General features: G+C 43.0%; 1 protein-coding gene across 2 annotated transcripts in view; it reads left to right on the top strand.

Annotated features, from left to right (window-relative positions):
- Nucleotides 1–335: 335 nt before the first annotated feature.
- TMEM233 (transmembrane protein 233) overlaps nt 336–21,122 on the top strand; it is a 70,428-nt gene continuing 49,641 nt past the window's right edge. For both annotated transcript variants that reach the window (XR_003030032.2, XM_002694503.7), the window contains exon 1: nt 336–584. Coding sequence is in view for 1 of the 2 variants with exons in the window: in XM_002694503.7 (XP_002694549.1) it covers nt 399–584 (186 nt within the window). In the remaining variant the exon portion in view is untranslated. The remainder of the gene's footprint in view (nt 585–21,122) is intronic.

Below are 21,122 nucleotides of genomic sequence, written 5' to 3'. Positions count from 1 at the left end.
CTGTAGGTCAGTTAGTCTGCCATGTAAAGGGTCTTCCCTTTCCCTTCCCTGTAAGACTCTTAACCTGTAAATCTTTGTGTCTGCTTGATGGCCCCTGAGTGTGTCCTCAAGGGGTGCCTTTCCCCTGTTTCTCAGGCTGGCTGGCTCCCTCTCTCCTCCCCCGCTGCCTCCCCCACGCCCTCGCTGGCTCGCTCCCTCCCTCCGGTGCCGGAGGCTCTTGGCCCAGGTCCCTGAGCCCAGGCAGGTGCAAGTGGAAGGCGCAGAAGGGGTGAGATTACGTCTCCCGGGAGTCCCGAGCCACTGGCTTTTCAGCGACTCGTCAGGAGCCTGCGGCCAAAGCCCCAGACCGCGCCGCCGACCGTGCGCTCTTGCGCCTTCCGGCACCGCCGACCTCGCCCATGTCTCAGTACGCTCCCAGCTCGGACTTCAAGAGGGCTTTGGATAGCAGTCCCGAGGCCAACACCGACGATGACAAGACAGAGGAGGACGTGCCCAAGCCCCAAAACTACCTGTGGCTTGCCATCGTCGCGTGTTTTTGCCCCGCGTACCCTATCAACATCGTGGCTTTAGTCTTCTCCATTATGGTGAGTAAATTAGGACCCGCAGCAGCCAGGCACAGAAGACCCGAGCGGCAGGACCCCCTCGAGGGGACTCCTCACACTCTCCGCTCTTCACCGCTCCCTTCTTCACTGCCCGGGGCACTGGGGCTTTTCTGTCCTCTGCTCACCTTTCTCAGACTCTCCGCACTCTCCCTCCAACCATCAGCGCCTCATTTGTGCTCCGGTGGTGCTCAGAACCCTGACCAAGCCTCCCCCGGGGCAGCTTTCCACTTCCAGCAGTGCTGTGCATTCTCTCCAACCCAAGCAAGTTCTTCCTTGGACTTTCTGGCTTCCCTCCCGCCTCCTCCGACATTCTTGGGCGCCCATCCACTTCTTCTCAACCTTTTTTTCTGGAGCCTCAAAGCGCACCACTCTAACAGCAACAGCGCACCCCATTCTCTGAGCGCGCAGACTCAGCGCCCTCCTTGCCTCTCCCTTGCTCCGGGTCTCAAAAGGCAGCACCGTCTGTATTTTTTAGCACATAGTCTTGTCTTTGCTGCTCCTGGGGCGCCGCCTGGGCCACTCTCTGAGGGTCCCTAAGCGATTCCCAATGTCTTCTAGATCCCTGGTCCCACACTTGAGTAAGCCCTCTCTGGGACACCAGTTCCTTTGTGCTTCTGCCTCCGCCAGCTGACTCTTCTTCACTCTCTTCCGCACCTCTTGGTCCCTCTATTCCAGTGAGCTTGCTCCCTCTCCAGGCATTTCTTCCGTGCACCCTGTGCCGCTCTCTCCTCTCTCTTACTCTTTCTACCCCAGCACGTAGTCGTTCCTCTCTCACTGGCTGCACAGGACCCTACCTGCGCCTCTCTTCAGTTCAGTCGCTCAGTCGTGTCAGACTCTCTGCACCTCTCCTGCCGTCCCCCAAAGGCTCCCAGGCGCCCCTCCAGGCCCGGGAATGCACTGGGGAACTCCTGCACTCCGTGCAGCTCGTCCTTTTTGCTGGCCTCTGCGAACTCTGTGCCTCTCTGCAGTAGAAGCAGCTGGTGCTACTTCCTGAGCTCACTTGCACTACCTTCTTCAACTGCCCAGGTAGGAGCTCTGTGAGAACCCCGGTGGGCGAGGAGCTCTGGTGAGGTCCTAACCTTATTGACTGGGGCAGCTGGCCCAGGACAACCCTGCAGCGAGCTCCCTCCCCCTCCCACCCACCTCGCCAGACCCAGCTTCCCAGCCGCAGACTCTCGAAGACAGGAGAGTCCCAGTAAACTCCGTAAAGATCAAGAGCCTCTACCCGCTTCCCCCCTGCAAGTCCACCCACAGTTGCCCATGGGTGGCACTGTACTGGCTTCCTAGGTGCACACAGAGGCCTCATTTGCACTCACAGCTTGCCCTCTCATACCACATTTGTAGGCTGTCTGCACCAACATTCAAGTGTTCAGCCACTGAACTTCAGACCGCCTGAGTTCAAATCCTAGTTCCATCATGTACTAGCTGTATGATCTCCAGAAATCACTGCATCTCTCTTCACCTCTGCCTCTTTGTGAAGTTGCGATAATCATAGCCATATTTCTCAGGGTTGTTGTATTAATGAGATAAAGTGGGAACCTCTTGGAACAGGGCCCAGCATGGTGGTGCCCTTAGATCTTTACTCACATGTCACTTGCTGAGAGCTTCTCTGATCACTTTTAAAATCAACCTCCCTACCCCCACACACACACTCACAAGCTCTGTTCTCCCTTCCCTGTAATTTTTTGCTCAGAGTACTTATTTCTGTGTAATATATTATTCCATGTATTAATATGCTTATTGTCTGTGTCCCCTCATTAGAATATAAGCTCAATGAGGGCAGGGGTATTTGTTTGTTGTTTTTTTGTTGGTGTAGCTTCACCTAGAAGAAAATCTGGCTGGTGGTAGATGCCCAATAAGTATTATGAAGTGAATGAATGTATGAATGTATGAATGGTGTTAATGGGTCACAATGTCTGCTCTCCTCCTGCTACTTTATCCGTGCTGGAACCCCGGAACCACCGTATCAGTTTCCTTAGGACCAACCAGTCAGTTTCCTCTCTTCCTTCCTCTTCTGAGATATCCGGTCTGGGATGGTTTTTTGCAGCAAAGCAGAAAGGGGAGGTTGTAGCAGCCAAATTCTCTAGGCGGTAGCAGAGAATTGACTGGTATTGGTGCCCACACTCTGTCCTGGTTTATTAATGAGTCAACAGCCAATTTACTCCTTTCCGAGTGCCAAGTAGAAAAGTGCCTGCAGAGGCTCCCCCTGCCCCCCCCCCCCATCCCACATTCATCTGAGATGGGCTGGAGCTCCAGCTGGTGGTGACAGGTTGGACGCTAATGATGCCACTTGCTGTGTCCTGGGGGATAAGACTTCTATGTGCTTTGAATAGAAACCTTTTTCTGGCCCTCCTATTTCCATTCCCTTCTGCAAAACTTTTTTTCACTAGATTTACAGCAAGAGACCATCCTATTGTCAGAAAGTAGATATTGGAATCAGAAAGTTGACTGGCCAAGTTTCATACCTTTTTTTTTTGCTGAAGTATAATTGCTTTATAGTGTTATGTTTATTCTGTACAATGAAGTGGATCAGCTTTATGTATACCCTTTTAAAGTGTTGGCTTCTTCATCTAGAAAGTGGGAATATAAAAAGCATTTTAAGAGGCAGCAAAAATGTTGTAAGGATAAAAGAGAGTAAAAGTGTGTTAAGCCACCAGCGTTGCACTCGATATAGGCAATAACTGTCAGACAGATGGATAGATTTGGAGCCTGGAAACATCATATGTCATGTATGAAAACAAACAGAACGTCAAACTAACGTCAAACTAAGCTTCCTACACTCTCCAAATTGTGCTCCCTCTAAGGTACTGGAAGCATTTTCCCTTTGAAACAGTGCAGAACTCAGTTTGACAGGTTTCATAATAAAGACTCTAAAGGATAAAGAGGAAGCGGAAGGGTGCATAGGAGGAGGATGGCTGACCAACTGCCAGGTGTATGCTTTCCCTGGGGAATCTGGTGATGTTCAATCGTGGCTATTTTCAAATCTCAGTCATCTGTAATTTGTGATCAGTTGAGGCACTAAATAGTGGTGCCATTGCCCTGGAGGTGCTTGGAACTATGTGGGAAATGCCTGTATATCAGTGATTTGGGGCGCTACAGACATTTGGGGGGAAGGGCTAAGAATATTAATATCCTGCAATGCTAGAGACTGTTCTCCCAATGAAGAACTGACCCACCCCAAACATCAATAGCACTCCAGTCAAGAAACACAGGGAGATAATGCAAACTGACATAAATATTGACAAGGCTCAATATAATTCATTCCCAGAACTGTAAAAAGAGCCAGGAATCTCAAAACAATCAATATCTTTATTTATTAAATCAAGTCTGAAAAGCCTTCTGTCAAATTACAAAGTTGAAGTAGGTGCTAGGGAATCATAAAGCCTCTTTGAAAAATACACATTTGAGAAGAGTGTTCTTCAGGCTGTTGGCACCTGTGGTCTTTCCACCATCCCGGGCAGAACTAAGGGAGTCCTGGGGGTTGTGAGGAGTTCACCACTGAAGAGAATTGGTATGGCTTGTCATGTCAGAACATTGGTGGGTCAAGCATTGCCAGAGGCAGGGACATGGAAGTCTTTGCTTCCCCAAGTATTAACGTCTATTTGTTGAAGGTGCATTTAGGGACTTCCCTGGTGGTCCCCGTGGTTTCACCTTCCACTGTAGGGGGTGCAGTTTCCATCCCTGGTCAGGGAGCCTCAGAGCCAAAAAAATCAAAACATGAAACAGAAGCAGTCTTGTAGCATATTCAATAAAGACTTTAAAAGTGGTCCACATAAAAAAAAAATATATATATAAAAAAAAAGTACACTTAAACCTATACTCAGTTTCAGGGACACATATCTCATGAACTTCCTGCAGGCTGGATCACTGCTATCCCATATTACACGTGTGGATTTGAAAATAGCACTCCTCTTCCATACAGATGGGGTACACGACTTGGGAAGTAGAGCCCGGAGTGGTTTTAAGATCTCATTCATTGTACTCCCGCCCATTCCAGGCTATCTGTTTATTCCATATGAAAGATGGAATGTGGAGACTGTCCATATGACTTTTACCCTGGAGAAAGATTGGTTGTTCATTCAACAAATATTTGTTGAGCACTGTTACTAAATGCCAGGCTCTTCCACACTTCCCTGGGCTTTCCTGGTTTCTCAGAAGGTAAAGAATCTGCCTGCAATGTAGGAGATGTGGGTTCAATCCCTGGGTCAGGAAGAGCCCCTGGAAAGGGAATGGCTACTCCAGTATTCTTAGCTAGAGAATTCCATGGACAGAGGACCCTGGCAGGCTACAGTCCATGAGGTTGCAAGGAGTTTGACACAACTGAGCAACTAACACTCCAGGCATTGGTATACTCCTTTACCTTTATTAAGTGATAAATAAGATCAGCAAGGTCTCTCCCCTCCTAGATCTGCAAGAAAAAACTTGCAAGAGTGTTGGCAAATTTCGGTTGAGATCTCCATCTATTAATATTAGTTTTGTAGCTGGAATTTGCTACCTGGCTCAAGAGACCGAAAGCAAGTCCATGCCAAGTTTCCATTTTTATGATATGATAAAGTCTTTTGCATAGGTGAGTCAATTTGGTCACTCTAAGTATGAATATATAATAGCCAATGAATTTTAATTAGGTGAATTATAAACCTTCTTTCAACAGAATTTCTTCCTCACACCCACAGAGTCTGTCCAGGTACCAAACAGTGAGGTTCAAAGCCTTTTGTGCTTTTTGCTACATCTGTAACCTCATGCAACTGTTTCAGCCTTTCTGAGGCTTGATTTCTTAATCCTGTAAAACAAGGGTTGCGAGGGTACCAAGTCAGGTACTGTTGTGGAAATTAAATAGTAAAATTTAAATGATTTTGTGGCATTACCTAAAACACAGCTAGAATTTAGTATTAAAGATGAAGTATGCATATATTTTAGGGATACAAGCCATTACCTGTTCCAGTAGCTTTTTCTGTTTTTATTGAGACTAGTGAATTTGATTAAAAAATAAAAGCAATGACAAGTAAATGTGTCACTGGAATAAATAACTGCTGTGATCTAATGGTAAACATTAATTACAGCCATTCAAGATCTCAAAAAGAAATCCGACATATACCTTTTCTTAGAAAGCTATGGGAGGATGTGCTCCCCTAATACAAGGAAGTAAATCAGGGAACATAAAGACAACAGATCAAGGAAACAGCTCCAACACACCCAAAAAAGGCAAAGAGAAATCCTCAAAACAAGGCAGCAGGTTTCATAAACCAGTAGAAGATGCAGTTGATAAGGGATGATCGATCTGAAGCCATTGTCAAAATCCATGATCTGGTCATGGGCTGACACAGTAAGGCACAGCCCTGCCCAGAACCTGACCACACCTGCTCTAGAAGACAAAGTCTGTGGTCAAAAAGAAAGTAAATATCCACAGAATGAAAGACAGACCAAACTGGATATTCTTTCTATCTAACCCAGGCTCCACCAGGGCTTGTCCGTCGAAACTGGGTTTCAACTGGATTTTCATAGGTTCAGAAGAGAGCTATTACTTGTGTGGGGTTTGGGGGTTTTGTTTGTTTGTTTTCAGTGATCAAGGCAGAGTTTGGAAATAACAGATCCTGGTTCAGGTAGCTTACCCAGGATGCTTGCCATCGCTTGTAAGTTGAAACTCTAAGTATTATAGTTCTTTGGGTCCTCAGTTGATTTCTGTCTTCTTTCTGTGGCTCTTTCTACATTATTGTCAGCTAAGAAGTAGAATATCAATATTATGGATACTTGGGACTTATTCCTTACGATTTCCTCCACTTGAAGCTCTGAAGAGTGTTAAGATGGTTTCAGATGACAATATGCACATGGCCCAGGCAACCCCTGCCTTGATGGCTACTTTCACAAGTTTCCCCAGTATGTGGCAGAGGGTGGCCACTGACATTTGGAATTTGGGAATATAGATTTTAAACTGCTATTGGGGTCCTTTCAATAGATCCTTTCAATCTAGTAAGTCCTAGATTATTAGAGGTACAAGATGTTAATCTGTGTGTTCCTAGAAAAGAAAACACATTTTGAATGTCACTTTAATTTACTGATAAAATTTTATAATGACTTTCTTATAACAAAAACAAGATTGGCCACTAATGGGTGGTTGTTAAAGCTGGGTAGATGTGTTGTATTGTTCTGTTGATTTTTAATATGCTTGAAAATTTACATAGTAAAGGTGTTTTTTGTTATTGTTAAAAAAAAAAAAAGTCCCTCCTAGAGTTGTTAAACATTGCCTAGGTAACAAAACAGCAGCTGTTAAAATAGTTGGTGAAACATGCCATGGCTGAGGTGCAGTTTATCATGAATTTATAAGCAAACTGCATCTGATTTATAATGAATTTTAATGGTGACTTTGGAAGACACCTTTAAATAGTCTTCAAGAGAAGGCCAGGTAGGAGGACTCATATCCTAGAACAGTGCTTTTCAAAATTTAACCACTTGAGGTGCTTGTTAAAATGCAGGTTTCACTCCTCTTTCAAAGTTCAGCCGAAAAACCGCCTCCTTTGTGAAGTCCTTCTTGATTACCCTCTTGCCCTCACCCTCAGCCTACAATTTGAATAGATTTCTCTCAGGGTACTTTTCCTTCTTTGCACCAGTTTGTGTCTGTGAGCCTCTTGAAGCTGCACTATTGGCCACAGCACTTAGCATAATGCTGAGCACGTGGTTAGTAAGTAACGTATGTTTGATGAATGGATGGATGGATGGATGAATGAATGAATGAATGGCCCCAGAGGCCTAAATGTGTTTCTACCTTTATCTCTGAGGATTGCCTTCCCTTCCCCTCTGTGTTCTGCATTTCTGCCAAAACTTTTTTGAAAAACATCCAGGAAAGTCAGGCTAATGCCAGGGGTTGCTGAGAAGTTAGCCACGGCTTGCTTCCCAAGGATAGTTTTCCTGGCTCGTCTGGCACCCACCAACATCCCCAGACCACAGGCCAATGGATCCACCTTTGGAAATTGGTTTCTGCTCTCAACTGATCTTCTTCCATTCAAAGCTGCTTTTCCAGAAGTATGATGCTTTCAGTGCAGGAACCTGAATACACCTGAAGTTTCCATTTTTGCAAGTTCAAGAATTAAACCAGATTTTCTAAATCCACTCTTCTCAAATAATCGGTTCTGCCCAATATTAACAAGTTTATTTTTTAAAAAGAAGTAAGGAATATGGGAGGGGTGGATTGAGAACACAAATACTAAGTTAAGCAAAAGCGTACTGTTTCCTTTCCTTGGGAGTCTCCTGAAACCTTTGACCAACCACTGTTTCTTGTGGCTCTTGGTCAGAAAAATGTAGCATGGTGCATTTACTAAGCATGTTGCTAAGCATCTTTTGATTTTAAGGCTAATATACCACAGAACACAAAAATACTGTTCTTAGTGATACATTGGTTCTCCTTTTAATGAGTTGACCCACTGTTGATAGAACAAGAATAATGTTCCCTCACTAATGTTCTTGTCTAGAGACCCACCTCTCCACCTTTTTCCCAGCAAAATTGGTTTTTTTTTTTTTCCTGATCAGATCTTGTCCTTTTATTTTTTTTTATTGAGGTATAAATAAAGTTTCAGGTATACAGCAAAAGTGATTCAGTTTTATGTTTGTGTGTATATATGTGTGTGTCTGTGTATGTATGTATATATTCTTTCTCAGACTTTTTTCCATTGTAGATTATTACAAGATGTTGAATATAGTTCCTTGTACAATATCATAGGTCTTTGTTATATATAGTTCAGTTCAGTCGCTCAGTCGTGTCTGACTCTTTACGACCGATGGACTGCAGCACACCAGGCCTCCCTATCCATCACCGCCTCCCGGAGTTTACTCAAACTCATGTCCATCAAGTCGGTGATGCCATCCAACCATCTCATCCTCTGTCATCCTCTTCTTCTCCCGCCTTCAATCTTTCCCAGCATCAGGGTCTTTTCCAGTGAGTCAGTTCTTCGCATCAAGTGGCCGAAGTATTAGAGTTGCAGCTTTAGCATCATTCCTTCCAAAGAAATCCCAGGACTGATCTCCTTCAGAATGGACTGGTTGGATCTCCTTGCAGTCCAAGGGATTCTCAAGAGTCTTCTCCAACACCACAATTCAAAAGCATCAATTCTTTGGTGCTCAGCTTTCTTTATAGTCCAACTCTCACATCCATACATGACTACTGGAGAAACCATAGCCTTGACTAGATGGACCTTTGTCGGCAAAGTAATGTCTCTGCTTTTTAATACGCTGTCCAGGTTGATCATAGCTTTTCTTCCAAGGAGCAAGCAAGTCTTTTAATTTCATGGCTGCAGTCACCATCTGCAGTGATTTTGGAGCCCAAGAAAATAAAATCTCTCACTGTTTCCATTGTTTCCCCATCTGTTTGCCATGAATTGATGGGACCAGATGCCATGATCTTAGTTTTCTGAATGTTGTGTTTTAAGCCAACTTTTTCACTCTCTTTCACTTTCATCAAGCTCTTTAGTTCTTCTTCACTTTCTGCCATAAGGATGGTGTCATCTGTGTATCTGAGGTTATTGATATTTCTCCTGGCAATCTTGATTCCAGCTTGTACTTCATCCTGCCTGGCATTTCGTGTGATGTACTCTGCATGTAAGTTAAATAAGCAGGGTGACAATATACAGCCTTGACGTACTCCTTTAGCGATTTGGAAGCAGTCTGTTGTTCCATGCCCAGTTCTAACTGTTGCTTCTTGACCTGCATACAGTTAGAATACCAGGTGGTCTGGTATTCCCATCTCTTTAAGAGTTTTGCACAGTTTTCAGTGATCCACACAGTCAAAGGCTTTGGCGTAGTCAATAAAGCAGAAATAGATGTTTTTCTGGACCTCTTGCTTTTTTGATGATCCAATGGATGTTGGCAATTTGATCTCTGGTTCCTCTGCCATTTCTAAATCCACCTTGAACATCTGGAAGTTCATGGTTCACTTACTGTTGAAGTCTGGCTTGAAGCATTACTTTGCTAGTATGTGAGATAGGTGCAATTGTGTGGTAATTTGAACATTCTTTGGCATTGCCTTTCTTTGGGATTGGAATGAAAACTGACCTTTTCTAGTCCTGTGGCCACTGCTGAGTTTTCCAAATTTGCTGGCATATTGAGTGCAGCATTTTCACATCATCTTTTAGAATTTGAAATAGCTCAACTGAAATTCTGTCACTTCCACTAGCTTTGTAGTGATGCTTCCTAAGGCTAACTTAACTTCACATTTCAGGTTATCTGGGTCATGAAGATCTTTTTTGTATAGTTCTTCTGTGTATTATATACCGTAGTGTGCATCTGTTAAACCCAGATTCCCAATTTTTGTCTTTTTCCCCTTTCGTAGCTGTAAGTAAGTTTGTTTTCTATGTCTGTGAGTTTCTTTCTATTTTGTATGTAAGTTCACTTGTATCATTTTTTAAAACTCCTACACATAAGTGATAAATGGTCTTTCTCTGACTTCACATACCTAGAGTGATCATCTCTAGGTCCATCCGTACTGCTGCAGATGGCATTATTTCATTCTTTTTTGTGGCTCAGTAATATTTTATTCCATTGTATCTATACATCTGTGTGTGTGTGTTTACATACACAACATCTTTACCCATTCATCTGTTGATGGACATATAGGTTTCTTCCATGTCTTGGCTGTTGTAAGTAGTGCTGCTATGAACATTGAGGTGCGTGTATCTTTTTGAATTAGAGTTTTCATCTTTTCCAGATATATGCCCAGGAGTGTGGTTGCTGGATCATATGGTAGTTCTATTTTTAATTTTTTAGGGAACCTCCATACTCTTCTCCATAGTGGTTGCACCAGTTTACGTTCCCACCAACAGTGTAAGAGGGTTCCCTTTTCTCCACACTCTCCAGCATTTATTATTTGTAGACCTTTTGATGATGGCTATTCTGAGTGGTATGAGATTATACCTCATTGTAGTTTTGATTTGCATTTCTACAGTAATTAGCAATGTTGAGCAACTTTTCATGTGCCTGTTGGCCATTTGTATGAAAGAAATATCTGTTTAGATGTTCTCATTTTTAAATTTTTTTATATTGTTCTCAACACATATTTGTAATGGATCTCACTAACCAGAGTTTTGCTGATGGTCTTCCTCCCTCATTATCTTTTTTCCTACATATGGAATTCAGAAACTTGACTCTCTTGTTTCTTTTGCCTTCTATTCCCCAAACTAAAGAACACCCCCTATAGTTACCTCCCTCTTCTGATAATTTCATTTGTTCTTTGTTCTAGATAATTTTGACACTGTGGTATTGCCATTATTATTCTTATTACATTTGTCCGTAAGTATTTACTTCTCAAAGCATTTTCTCATGGATACAGTTGTATTTGTTTCTCAAAATTCCAGGGAGATACACAAGAAAGCTGTTATTTCCACTTATCCATGAAGAAACAGGCTTGCAAAGGTGACCCTAGTGGACAAAAGTGAAACCTGATGGTCATCACCACCGTAAAGTTCACAGTCTGGCCTCTTGAAGCATTAAAATCAGATAGCTAGGTTTGCCCTTTGATAGGAACACAGCTTTGATGTCCTGAGAGCTTTTTCTTTGAATAGACTTGCCCCATCCATATAAGAAGCATTTGTGTAATACTCTCAATCAAGCCTGGCAGAATTTCTCTCTAGTTTTATTTTAGCGATAGGCAAAAGGACAATTATTCACTTGTCTGTGAAGATATTTATGAAGAGCAACAGCCCAGAAGCCCAAGAAGATGATAGACCATCTTGAATGGATGAATGGCGATGATGAGGACACATGCCTTATGATCTGAAAGTCTAGTCTTTGAATCCCCAGCACTACCTTTAGGCAGAAAAACTTAGACACAAGCAAAATCAAAACAAATTCCAGAGTCCTCTGAAAACACAAGCATTATTACTAAAAATGTTCACTGAATGCCCGTATCCATCCTAGAACTTGCTATCTAGGAGTCTGGGATCTAAGACAATACTGATCTATGTAAAGTGAACTGTTACACCTGGACGTTTAAGTATCTCAGATTATGTTTAGGCATTGATGTTAAGTTTGCACAGGTATGTGAGTGTGTATGTGTGTGAGAGAGAAGAGGGAGAGAGGAACAGAGAGGCAGAGAGACTGAAAGGGAGAAAACTTACTTACTTAGCATTGGCCAAATATGGACCAGGGATAAAGGGATAGTGAAGATGAGGCTGGTTTTGAAAGAGGGAATAGATGTTTTAAAGAAAAGACACATTCTAAAATTAGGATTTCAGTATCGGTGACTCAGTAGATCAAAATACTGGCATAGTCACAAATAGCAAATAAAATGTTAAATACCAGAAATAAACATAGGAAATAAGCAAGATCTATACAAATAAAGCTTCACCAAGAGATTAAAATTTAAAAAAATTAAATGGAGAGGCATAACATTATATATTAGATGTTCATCTGAGCATTAGTGATGAAATGAATTATAAAGCAAGTTAATAAACATGAATCATGGTGCCTGGCTCAGAGTAATTGCTTAATTAATATTTGTCACTGTTGCGGTTTAAATGTGAAAAATTGAAGATGGAGATAAATAGTGATTCCAACAGAGGAGTGTGACTAAGTAAATTATAATACATTCATTTAAAACATAGAATATTTTCTTAGAATCATGTTTGTGAAGAATTTTTATGATACAGGGGAATGTTGAAAGTAAAAGATGAAGGGGGGGAGACTATAAAGTAGTATACACAATAAGATGCTGTCTTTATCAATTAAAAGTGTTCACACATCTACATGTATACATATGGCTGTGTCCCTTCGCGGTTCACCTGCAACAACCACAACATTGTTTATCCCTATCCGTTCTCTGTGCTTAGTCACTCAGTTGTATCCAGCTCTTTGCGACCCCATGGACTGTAGCCTGCCAGGCCCTTCTGTCCATGGGATTCTCCAGGCAAGAATACTGGAATGGATTGCCATCTCTTCTCCAGGGGATCTTCCCAACCCAGGTCTCCCGCATTGCAGGCAGATTCTTGACCATCTTTTTTTTTTTTTTTTAATTTTTTTAAAATTTATTTTAATTGGAAGCTAATTACTTTACAGTATTGTACTGGTTTTTGCCATACATTGACATGAATCAGCCATGGGTGTACATGTGTTCCCCATCCGGAACCCCCTCCTACCTCCCTTCCCCAGATTCTTGACCATCTTGAGCCACCAGGGAAGCCCTAATATTTGCAGGATACTTGGTAAATCTTGGTAACCTTTGGCTATTATAACTTCAGATTTTACTATAATAAGTTTTTACTCTTTTTCCAGTTTTTCTATAATAAATGTTTAGATCTTATTTCTAGTCTGAAATAAGGATTTTCCTAAAGATACTGCAAATCTTTAGCAAGAAGACGGAAGGAGTGATAGTAAATAAGTGAATTCTTTTCCACCTTGAAAGGTGGTTCTACTTCTAAATCATTTGTTCCTATAAAGCTGAAACTGTCAGCTCCATCGTACACTTAAGACAAATGTTTTTTTATTCTGATGTGTTCTAGTCTTGAGAATTTCTAAGGATAGAGAACTTAGCACAGTTCCTGCCCAAAGGAAATGATTGGAAAATATCAGCAGTTTAGTTATTTTGGTTCTGATTTTTACTGGGTTTTTACCTAAGCAAAAGCTCACCTCCACTAACATATGCCTACTTGAAAAAAAATTTTTGAGATCTAGTTGGTGTGTAATTTTGTGGAAGTTTGAAGTGTACATTACTCTGATATGATACATTTCTATATTGCAATATGATGCCATTGTACCATTAGTTAACACCTCTATAATGTCACATCATTTTCTTTTCTCATGGTGGGAATAATTAACATCTGGTCTCTTAAATCTTAGATATTTAAGAGTTTGATGTTTACACTATGATATTGTCTATAATCTCTATGCTGTGATTAGGTCCCCAGGACTTACTGGTCTACCAGTTGCAAGTTTGTACACTTAACGTCTCTCCTGTTCCCCAACTCCCAGCCCCTAGTAACCACCACTCTACCCTCTGTTTTTGTGACTTTGCCTTTTTTAGATTCCACATGTAAGAGATATCATAAAGTATTTGTCTTTCTTTGCCTGACTTATCTCACTTAGCATAATGCCCTCAAGGACCATCTGTATTGTTGCAAATGGCAGGATTTCCTTCTTTCTCGGGGCAAATAGTGTTCATTGTATGTGTTTATGTACCACATCTTTTTTATCCATTCATCAGTTGATGGTCTCTTAGGTTGCTTCTGTATCTTGGCTTTTGTGACTAAAGTGAAAGTGAAGTCACTCAGTCGTGTCTGACTCTTTGTGACCCCAAGGACTGTAGCCTACCAGGTTCCTCTGTCCATGGGATTTTCCAGGCAGTAGTACTGGAGTGGATTGCCATTTCCTTCTCCAGGGGATCTTCCTAACCCAGGGATTGAACCCAGGTCTCCCGCATTGTAGACAGACGCTTTACCGTCTGAGCCACCAGGGAAGTCCTTTGGAGAAGCTTTTGTGACTAGCGCTGCTATAAAGATGAGAGTGCAGCTGTCTCTTCAGGATCCTGTTTCCATTCCCTTTGGATATATACCCACAAGTGGAATTGTTGTATCAGGTAGTGGTTCTTTTTCCAAGTATGCTGTGCTGTGCTGTGTTGCGCTTAGTTGCTCAGTCATGTCTGACTCTGCTACCCCATGGACTGTAGCCCACCAGGCCCCACTGTCCATGGGGATTCTCCAGGCAAAAATATTGGAGTGGGTTGCCATGCCCTCCTCCAGGGGATCTTCCCAATCCAGGGGTCGAACCAGGATCTCCTGCATTGTAGGCAAATTCTTTACCAGCTGAGCTACCAGGGTGATACAGAATGTTTTAACGTTTTTATTTATTTATTTGATAAATACTTTTCTTTCTTCATTCATTTTTAGCTGTGCTGGCTTTTCACTGCTGCACGGGCTTTTCTCTAGTTGTGGCAAGCCGAGGCCACTGTCTAGTTGCAGTGTGCAGGCTTCTCATAGTGGCAGCATCCCTTGCTGTGGAGCACAGGCTCTAGGGTGCATAGGCGTCAGCGGCTGTGGCGCGCAGGTTCAGTAGCGGCAGTTTCCCGGCTCTCGAGCATAGGCTCAGTAGTTGTGGCACACAGGCTTAGTTGCGCCAAGGCATATGGGATCTTCCTGGACCAGGGGTAGAACCCATGTCTCCTGCATTAGCAGGTGGACTCTTCACCACTGAGCCACCAGGAAAGCCCTCATGTAGTAGTCCTGTTCTTAACTTTTTCAAGAACCTCCATACTGGTTTCCATAGCTAAGTCCACCTGTTTGTTCTCTTACCCATGTAGTGAGGGCACCTGGTGCTCCTGAGATGAGTCATTCATGCTTTTGAAGAACATGTGATCTGTAATATTTTTCCACACTGTCTCTTCAGTAAGGATCTATCAAGAGAAGGAAATAGCAGACACCAGAGAGGATGGCTCTGTTAGGTAGTTAGAATAGGAAACAGGAGTTCAGAATGGCAGTGGCTAAAAGACAACTGAAGGGAAAAGCCAGTGAAAATAGATCAAAGGAAGGTCCAAGGACCCGAGTGAGGACCTCAGTAGGAGCAAACAGCACTCCTGGCTAGCCCAGTTTACATAGGGCAGGCCTAGGGGGAGGGAAAAACATATAAAAAGAGGAGCCAAAGGGCCAGGGGTCTCTCTCTCTCTCCCTCGCCTGCGCACACACGCACTCTCTCTCTCCTCGTCTTTTGGGTCGGCATGTCCTCAAGCCTTGAGGATGTATTTTCCTTTTTTTCTAAATAAAACTGATCTGTCTGAGAACTATTAACATGGTCTGTCTGAGAGCTGTGACGCGCTGAGGGCTTTAACATCCATCGCTTCAAGTTTTTGTTGTGATGAGACAGAACCAAGGACATTATACTCCCCTGACAGCTCCATCCCTCAGATACCCCACAAGCCCCTAAAAATCTCTTCCACATTTGTGTTTGATTGTGGCAAAGTCTAAGATCCATTATCAATTAGAATGAAAACAGGAGGTAGGAATGTGGCAGATAGATTATCTGCATGGCCAAAAACAGAGGCAGCTTGGGCCACCAGCCTTCTCCTCTGTTTCTGGCTGTTCCTCGCCTCTGCCTCCACAGCAGGAAGCCGGATGCATGGCAGTTAGCTCTGAAGTTCAAAGAGAAAATCTGGGAGAAGATGAGGGAGTAGAGCTTCAAGTCAACACAAAGAAGCATCACTTGAGTGTGTTTGACACCCTCAGAGAAGGAGCCATAGGACCTGGGAAAATTTCAGCCACGGCTTCTCAAAGGTAGAACGCAGCAGGCAGGGATCCTCACAGTTCATTCATTCACACTTACTATGTGCCAGACACAAAGGTGACCATGTAGATACACGCTAGCTTTATACAGCTGACGTTCTGGACATCTCTAAGCTAATAGGTTCTCAGTGAACACTGTTCTTGTCCTTGAGAATTCTGAACCAGTTAGGAAATAAGACACAGAAAACAGACAAGTTGTTTGGAGCATGTCACTTCAAATCCACAGTCAAAGGGATCTACTCTGCCCCTAAATTGGACAGGTTATCCAGTCTCCATGAGAACCACAGGACAACCACAGCTGTCCCTTGCTTGTCAGATGAGGCGGTCGAGGTCTCAGCTCTCTGACAACTTAACGTATGATTCGGGGAAGACAGCCCATACCAAGTTAGCACATAAACAAAGTCATTTCAGAGTGATAGACACTGTGAAGAGAATAAACAGGGAAGGATGAGAGGAGTATTAGTGGGGGCAGGTGGTGAAGAGAATCTACTTTAGAAAAGGTGATGGGAAAAGGCTAAAAAGATGAAAACTAGCCAGCCTCATAAAGACCTGGACAGAGCCAGGAAGTGCAAAGGCCCTGGGGTGGAATAAGCTTTGTGTGTTCCAGGGACGTATGCTATGACATCTGTGTCATCCAGTTAAAATGGATTTAACTCCCCTGGGAAGGAACCCCAGAAAAGGCCACAAAATAGTAAGGTCAGGCTCTGTTAGCCAGTGGAATGTCACATGCGAGCTCTTAACAGACCATTGCTTTGCTTTGCTCTCAAGCCACCCCACTCCCAGACTTAGCATCAGTTCTTGGTTTACTCTTCCTTCAGCTCTCATTGCAAACTAGAGCAATTACTCAAAGCTAATTTTGTCCCTGAACTAAGATCTATTTTTGTCTGGATCCCAGTTTCCCTGGGCGTAAATGACCTGTGCATTTAAATGGGGCTTACATTAATGTACAATAGCCCAGGTTTCTCTGGCGTTTTATCCCTCCCTGCTAAATCAGCTCTGCAGAATTCCTGTCTGTATTTTTAGATGTTTCTCACATGTTCACACGAAAGTCGAATCTTCTGTTAACATGTGCAAGCCTGGCTTCTGCTTCCAGTGGACTCTAGGATAACTACCAGGCACCCCCATGCTGATTGTAAACCCCACCACCATCTCTTGCCAGATCCCACCAGTTTCTCTAAGCCCCGTCATCAATCCACTAGAGCCCTCAATGCACAAAAGCTCGGTCACTAGGTCGTGTTTCTTTAAAAACAATATAGTGTACAACTTGGTGGATTTTAGTGTATTCACAAGGTTATACAATCATCACCACTATTTAATTCCAATAAATTCTCACCACCCCTAAAAGAAATCCCACGCCTATTAGCAGTCACTCTCCGAACCCTTTTCCTCTCAGATCCTGGCAACCACTAATCTGTTTTCTGAGTCTATGAGTTATTGTTGGCAACAGCTAATCTATTTTCTGGGTCTGTCAGTTTCTCTTGAGAAATCTGTATGCAGGTCAGGAAGCAACAGTTACAACCGGACACAGAACAGACTGGTTCCAAATAGGGAAAGGAGTACGTCAAGGCTGTATATTGTCACCCTGCTTATTTAACTTCTATGCAGAGTACATCATGAGAAACACTGGGCTGGATGAAGCACACGCTGGAATCAAGCTTGCTGGGAGAAATATCAGTAACCTCAGATATGTAGATGACACCACCCTTATGGCAGAAAATGAAGAACTAAAGAGCTTCTTGATGAAAGTGAAAGAGGAGAGTGAAAAAGCTGGCTTAAAGCTCAACGTTGAGAAAACTAAGATCATGGCATCCGGCCCTATCACTTCATGGCAAATAGATGGGGAAGCAGTGTCAGACTTTATTTTTTGGGGCTGCAGAATCACTGCTGATGGTGACTGCAGCCATGAAATTAAAAGACAGTTACTCCTTGGAAGGAAAGTTATGACCAACCTAGACAGCATATTAAAAAGCAGAGATATTACTTTGCCAACAAAGGTTCGTCTAGTCGAGGCTATGGTTTTTCCAGTGGTCATGTATGGATGTGAGAGTTGGACTATATAGAAAGGTGAGCAATGAAGAATTGATGCTTTTGAACTATGGTGTTGGAGAAGACTCTTGAGAGTCCCTTGGACAGCAAGGAGATCCAACCAGTCCGTCCTAAAGGAGATCAGTCCTGGGTGTTCATTGGAAGGTCTGATGTTGAAGCTGAAACTCGAAAACTTTGGCCACCTGGTACAAAGAACTGACTCATTTGAAAAGACCCTGATGCTGGGAAAGATTGAAGGCAGGAGGAGAAGGGGACAACAGAGTATGAGATGGTTTGATAGCATCACCAACTCGATGGACATGAGTTTGGGTAAACTCCGGGAGTTGGTGATGGACAGGGAGGCCTGGCGTGCTGCAGTCCATGGGGTCACAGAGTCAGACACAACTGAGCGACTGAACTGAACTGATCAGTTATTGTGGTTATTTCACATATATGGAATCATACAATTTGTGATCTTTCGTGTTTGGCTTTGTCAGGAAGGGGAAAATTTCCCCCTTTATCCCTCTTGAGTTCTTGTGGCTCGCCTAATAATAAAATTTGACACAAGACAGATTAAAAAGAGACAAATTTTCATTTGTGCGCACAGAGGTCTTTAGAAGGGGAACCAAAGAAGTGGCCAAAGCAGGCAGCTTTTATATCAGACAAACAGTAAATTTGTGAGAACGCAGCAGGACAATGAAACCATAGTTGTGGGTGCTTAGTTAATGAGAATCTGAACAGCATTTTGGCCTGGGTGGTAAATTTTAAAAGTAACAAAGTTTGTTTATACAAGCTTCTCAGCCTGAATTCCCTGTATCTGTCAATAAGGGGGTCTTTGTACCTCCAAATGGAGAGCCTGCACCTTTCACTTGAGAGATTTATTTCCTGCTTACAGGGAGACAGAAAGGAAGGTCAAAGGGTCCCTCTTGCATTGACCATTTCTTTAGTAACTTTAATTAAAAAATCATCATTATGCCATTAAAGCATGTTTTAGGGTGACCTGCCCTGGGCCCTAGCAGCTTCTCTCTTAGTGCAGTGTTTTCAAGGTTCATCCACATTGTAGCTTATGTCAGCACTTCCTTCTTCTTAATACTGAATAATATTCTGTTGTATGAATATACCACATTTTGGGTTTTAATTCACTTTGTTGTTGAACATTTGTGTTCATTCCGTTCTGGAGGCTATTGTGAATAATGCTGCTATGAATATTCACGTACAGCTTTTATGTGAACATAGGCTTTCCATTTTCTTGGGTGTATACCTAAGAGTGGAATTGCTGGGTTGTATAGTAATTCTGTTTAACTTTTTAAGAATCTGCCAGCCTGTTTCTAAAGCCATGGCATCACTTTCCTTTACACCAGCAGTGTCTGAAGGTTCCAGTTTCTCTGCATTCTCAGTAATACTTGCCACTGCCTGTCCTCACCGTTCTGGCCATCCTAGTAGGTATCTTGTTGTGATTCAGATTTGCAGATCCGTTTCCCTAAAGACTAATGAGACTGAGCATCTTTTCTTGTGCTTATTGGCTATTTGTATATCTTATTTGGAGAACTGTTTATTCACATTCTTTGCCCGTTGTTAATTGTCCTTTTATTGCTGAGTTGTAAGAGTTCTTGGTGTATTCTGCATATGAGTCCCTTATCAGATCTCTAACTTGAAAATATTTTCTCCTCTTTGGTGGGTAGTCTGGGCCTTGCTTCTTTCACTTGCTTTGTGAACCTTGTTGCAGGGAACTGTGTTTTCCAAAGTTTTTAGGGAAACCCTTCCTTTTTTTCGCTTGTAGCCTCTCTTTCCTTTAGTTTGCCATTTGAACCCTAGGCTGGCAGTAGATTTCAAAGGCAGGAGCTTAGTGGGTCCAGACTCTGCACTCAACTCCTGGATTCTAATGTCGACTCCATTCCTTCACCTAACTTCTCTGGGGCCTAGGTTTCCCCACCTCTCCAACAGGAATGTTAATACAGACCTCTCTACATTGTTCTCAGAATTGCATGACATAATGCTGGGCCCTTTTATACTCATCTCAATAAAGCCCCACCAGCAACCTGTGTTGTAGGTACTATCATCCCCATTTTACAAAGGGGGTTCAGATTCATCCCTCCAAAGCTTTATTCTCCTTTGGGTTCATGGCATCCCACTGTAGTATTCTTGCCTGGAGAATTTCACGGACAGAGGAGCCTGGTGGGCTACGTACGGTCCATGGGATCACAAAGAGTCGAACAAGACTGAGCGACTAACACATACTTCAGTTCAGTCGCTCAGTCGTGTCCAACTCCCGTCGACCCCATGAACTACAGCACGCCAGGCCTCCCTGTCCATCACCAACTCCCGGAGTTTACTCAGACTTATGTCCATTGAGTTGGTGATGCCATCCAACCATCTCATCCTCTGTCGTCCCCTTCTCCTGCCCTCAATCTTTCCCAGCGTCAGGGTCTTTTCCAATGAGTCAACTCTTCGCATGAGGTGGCCAAAATACTGGAGTTTCAGCTTCAGCATCAGTCCTTCCAGTGAACACCCAGGACTGATCTCCTTTAGGATGGACTGATTGGATCTCCTTGCAGTCCAAGGGACTCTCAAGAGTCTTCTCCAACACCACAGTTCAAAAGCATCAGTTCTTCGGTGCTCAGTTTTCTTTATAGTCCAATTCTCACATCCATACATGACCACTGGAAAAACCATAGCCTTTTACTAGACAGACTTTTGTTGGCAAAGTAATGTCTCTGCTTTTTAATATGCTGTCCAGGTTGGTCATAACTTTCCTTCCAAGGAGTCTTTTACTTATTTACTTACTTACTGCCATATTGAATATTCATCTGTCTGTTGTATAACATCTGTAATAGAATCGGGCTGAGCACGGTTTACATACACACATACAAATACTGGGAGGGTGGGTTCCATTTAAGTGAAAAATTGTCAGTGACTCTGACTTATGAAGTAAAGGCTAAAGGACTAAAATTCCTTCACAGGTGTTGACCTCAAGCTGAAAATTCCTTCTTCTGGTCATTCAGACAGCAAACCTGTGTCTGACATTCTAGGGCAGAAGCCCACCCTTCAGAACTCTGACATGCGAAGTTAGATGACTCAGTTTACCCTTTGTTCTGCGAACACCAAAATAACAGGTTGCCTTGGTTGGTCAGAAAATCATGCCGGTCGATTGTTTTGTTTTGGTGTCTGTTCTGCTTTGCTGGTGGAGTTGTTTGGTTTTTTGACCCCATCAAAGGGAATTAAAGGAGTACTAAGTGTCCTCCATTAG

The sequence above is a fragment of the Bos taurus genome, chromosome 17 (assembly GCF_002263795.3).
Source record: "Bos taurus isolate L1 Dominette 01449 registration number 42190680 breed Hereford chromosome 17, ARS-UCD2.0, whole genome shotgun sequence".
Taxonomy (NCBI): Eukaryota; Metazoa; Chordata; class Mammalia; order Artiodactyla; family Bovidae; genus Bos; species Bos taurus.
This window is presented reverse-complemented; position numbering and strand designations above follow the sequence as displayed.